The sequence below is a fragment of the Coffea eugenioides genome, chromosome 2, assembly GCF_003713205.1.
Source record: "Coffea eugenioides isolate CCC68of chromosome 2, Ceug_1.0, whole genome shotgun sequence".
Lineage (NCBI taxonomy): Eukaryota > Viridiplantae > Streptophyta > Magnoliopsida > Gentianales > Rubiaceae > Coffea > Coffea eugenioides.
Genome location: NC_040036.1, coordinates 41,784,064 through 41,787,857, shown reverse-complemented (window position 1 = coordinate 41,787,857; position 3,794 = coordinate 41,784,064). Strand labels below are relative to the sequence as shown.

At 34.8% G+C, this 3,794-nt stretch overlaps 1 protein-coding gene across 1 annotated transcript; it reads right to left on the bottom strand.

Annotated features, from left to right (window-relative positions):
- Positions 1–646: 646 nt before the first annotated feature.
- Positions 647–3,500, bottom strand: LOC113759745 (cytochrome P450 87A3-like). Its single transcript, XM_027302315.1, has 9 exons — positions 3,281–3,500; positions 2,681–3,005; positions 2,423–2,572; positions 1,985–2,242; positions 1,700–1,789; positions 1,525–1,603; positions 1,167–1,273; positions 915–1,042; positions 647–741 (listed from the first exon to the last, which is right to left on the bottom strand). Exons 1-9 carry the CDS (start codon positions 3,475–3,477, stop codon positions 648–650), a joined length of 1,428 nt encoding a protein of 475 aa, XP_027158116.1. The 5' UTR covers positions 3,478–3,500; the 3' UTR covers position 647.
- Positions 3,501–3,794: the final 294 nt, after the last annotated feature.

The window sequence follows — 3,794 nt, the reverse complement described above, 5'->3', positions numbered from 1 at the left end:
CATTTACTTCTCAGACACTCCGTAAAAGTTCAGTGCATGTATCTTTTTATGAGTCCGAAACTAAAGCAACAACTTTTGTAGTATAACAGTTATCAAATAATTAAGACCACAACAATCTAAAATTTGGTAAAACTTTCAAATATCTAAAAGATTTTCAACAAAACCTAGGATTGAACAAATATCATGGTCCCGCAATTATTTATGAGCTACAAACTACACATCAAGTTTCAAATTCTATCCACTATTAATAAAAATTGCAATTCTTGAAGTGCGACAAACTTTACAAGATGGAAGGAAGGAGTAATACTTATCGTGCATATGCGCGCGCGCGCACACACACAGATATATATATATATATATATATTTTGTTTCTTGGCTTGATTTGTCCTCGTAAATAAGATCATTGTATTGATTTAGTGAAGAAAAACAATTAGTCGAAGCTCAAACTGCAACTATTATAAAATCTTCAACAATTACAATAGTGTCAAGAAAGACACCACTTAAAATGTTATTTATTAGGATACTTGCAATATTACAATGTAGTGAAACTCAGCTGGAAGGTAAAATTACAATATGACAGTAAATTACTACATCATAAATATGCTTATGAAAGTACAAGCTTTATTCGTGCATGCCCGGTTTAAAATCTATTTGTTCTCTGAAATCTCAATATGCAATCCCTTGGGGAAACGAATACCAGTAGGTGTCCGGATTCTCTCTGCTCCGTTGATAACTCTCCAGCTGAAAATTCAAATTAGACGAGCTTTTTGATCAGTTATCACTTTCTTCTTGCAATCATGCATATTAAAAAACCGAAGAAGTTAAGTGGACATCAATTTATAATATATTGGAATTAGCTTCTTCTATATGTATTTAAGCGAAGATGGTGGGAATTGTGATTTGGAAATCCTTACGTGTATTTTGTGACCAAGTAATGCAGAAAAATTGACATCTGCACCTTTGCATAGTCAGCACCAACACAAAGCCTCGTACCACCAGCAAATGCCATGAAACTTTTGGATCCCGCATGTAATTCTTTGCCCTTTTGATTGAAAAAAACAGCAGAAAAAACCTGAATTATTTTTACTTGATTTTATTTAACTTTTGTTCTGTAAGTTTATGTTTCTTGTGCGTAAATTACTCAAATTTGTCGATGATCAAATTACCTCCCATCGCCATGGGTTAAATTCAAGGGGGTCTTCATATAGATTAGGATCCAAATGAACAGATGGTGGACAAACCATTATCGTCCAGCCAGCAGGAATTGTATAACCTACAAATCATTCGCACTTGTTAGTCGAAACTGTAAGTTATAATGGAGGAAAAGAAGAACAGAGGAAGCAAATCATTTATTTTCTGTATATTTACTCCCATGAAAAAATGCCCAACCCAAGTAGTTACTAAAGAGAGTTTTTCTTTTTTCTTTTTTCTTTTTTCTGCAGGAGAAAGGCATCATCGGTCCAAAATAAAGAAAGTGTGACAAATGATTTTCAAGAAGATGCCAAGTGACATATTGAATTATACCTTTTACTTCAACTTCCTTGACAACTTTGCGCAAAATCCCAGGGGCAATATTTGCAAGCCTAACTGTTTCATTTATAACCTACAGCAGACAACAAAACTTAAGATGTAAATGGTCTAGCTCACTATATGATTCAAATGATAGATACAATGAAATGTCTGGTTAATTGAAACATACCATGTGCGTGAAAGTCATAGACTTGTACTCTTTCCATGAAACAGCAGAACCTTCTATTTCTCGAATTTTAAGAATATTTTCATGCTCTCTCTACAAAAACGATTGACTGTTTAAGTATGAAGTAATCTTACATATTCTGTTAGTGTAAACATCCAATCATAACAATGTATACTGTCAGTATATATAGAATATTAATCATTTAAGTATTGAACTTGCACAAGAATTGGAGGATTAAAGGGTAAATACAGATGACAACGCGAGAAATTGTTTCGGAAAGTCACGGACCTTTAGTTCAGCCATAACACGTGGATTGCCATCTAGATACCTCAAGGCCACAGTCAAAGCAGTTGAAGTCGTTTCATGGGCAGCAAATAGAAACAAAAATACCAGGTCCCTCGCAATTTCTTCATTCAAAAAAGTGTCTTCTTTCTTTATTTCCTCGAGTAAATGGTCCGCAAAATCATAGTCATTCGTAGCGCCATTATTGCCTGAGCGCTTCTTCTCAAGGATGTCGTGGATGACCTTCATTGCTTTCTTACGTCCCTGGAAAATGAAAATCATATCGTTCGTTCATTCTGATACAGCATATATGAAAGCATATATATTTTACTTAGTCATATATTTATAATCAATATGGTTTTTTTCTTGTAGGTATAGTGAACATCGATCTTTCAATATAAAAAGAATTCCAAATGACGAACAACAACAATAACAATTGATTACTTGTAAGCAAGCATGGAACGGTGTTCCAGGGATGTTGAGAGGAAATGAGATCAAGCCATCCATGAATGCCTTATAACTGTCTCTCAGTTTTTGCTGATCCTTGCTTTCTTCATAGCCAAGCATCTTCCTGGCAGCATATTTAAATACCAACTGGAGAAAATGAGATTGTTAATTACTACTTTTCAGCAATGCTCTGTACGTATAGTCCGAATTCATCCTGATTAATATAATCAAATAGTAGGATGCTAATGAATTTACCTCTGCAGTTCCATCTTTAGCATCTAATTTTCCAAGTTTACTCCAAGATCTTAGAGATTCTTGAGTGCTCTCATCCATTTCATATATTAGCTTCTCTCTTAAGGCTTCGGGGCTAACAAACTTGAACGTTAAGCTCTTGAGGTACTTGTGGAAGTCTCCATGATGGGCAACTACACTTTGTTTCCCAATTATCTGGAAGAGACTCTGAGTATACCAAATTTGGAAAGCATTACCTTCTTGCTGGAAGACCCGGTAGTTGACGTCAGCATCAGTTGATACAATGATTGGCTCCCCAACTATACTCGTGCGAAAAATTGGCCCGTACCTGAAAATTCCCAAAAAAAAAAAAAAACAAAGAAAAGCTAGTTAAGATAAAATATCCTTAACTATTACTGCTTTAAGAATGTTAAAATTTATATGTGATAGCTGATTAAGAAGTGGTTAGATAACCACTGGAGCACTGAGGTTGGTCGAATGATTAGAAGAGGTTATTAGAGTTTTCTTCATAGTCTAGTTCAAGATTCGAATTTTGTATCAGATAGTTAAAAATGAGAAGAGCGTGAAAAAAATAAGAGGTAAAATAAAAGGAGGTAGACATACTTAGCCGCTCTTTTTTGTACGAATGGTGGAATATCATCTGATGCATAAGGGGTGAAGTATTGAATTGTTTCTCCTATAATTGGCAGTCCCATCGAACCTGGTGGTAATACGCCGTTGCACTTGGGGTTTCTCCACCTATATACCCAGTGGCTGAAAAGCACAATAATGAGAGCAATAATAGCACAAGCAAACAACATGGTCCTTGGTTAGTGTACTGGAAATGTAGGGAGAAAAGGAGAAGAGAGTAGCTAAAATTGCTGTTGTTTGCTATGAAGGAATCTCGGATTGGAGCTGCTTAAATAGATGGAGAGCTCAAGCTCTGACAAGGACGCGCTGTAAGACTGTTGGCGATAGACATATAACCTTTTTTTTAATAATAATAATATTTTTATAATTTAATCTATCCTATTTGAGACGAGAGGAAAGACTAAAGATGCTATATATAAGGAATTAATAGATATAAGAATCTATTAAATCAAAGGAGTAGTTTGACACGTCTTTTAAATTTTTTTCA

What these genes read in the sequence shown, in the direction of transcription:
- LOC113759745 (XM_027302315.1), bottom strand. Translation starts at nt 3,477, where the DNA reads ATGTTGTTTGCTTGTGCTATTATTGCTCTCATTATTGTGCTTTTCAGC. An exon ending in CTATGACTTTCACGCACATG is followed by an intron (nt 1,604 to 1,699) that starts GTATGTTTCAAT and finishes TGTCTGCTGTAG; the next exon opens with GTTATAAATGAAACAGTTAG. An exon ending in TTAACCCATGGCGATGGGAG is followed by an intron (nt 1,043 to 1,166) that starts GTAATTTGATCA and finishes TTCAATCAAAAG; the next exon opens with GGCAAAGAATTACATGCGGG.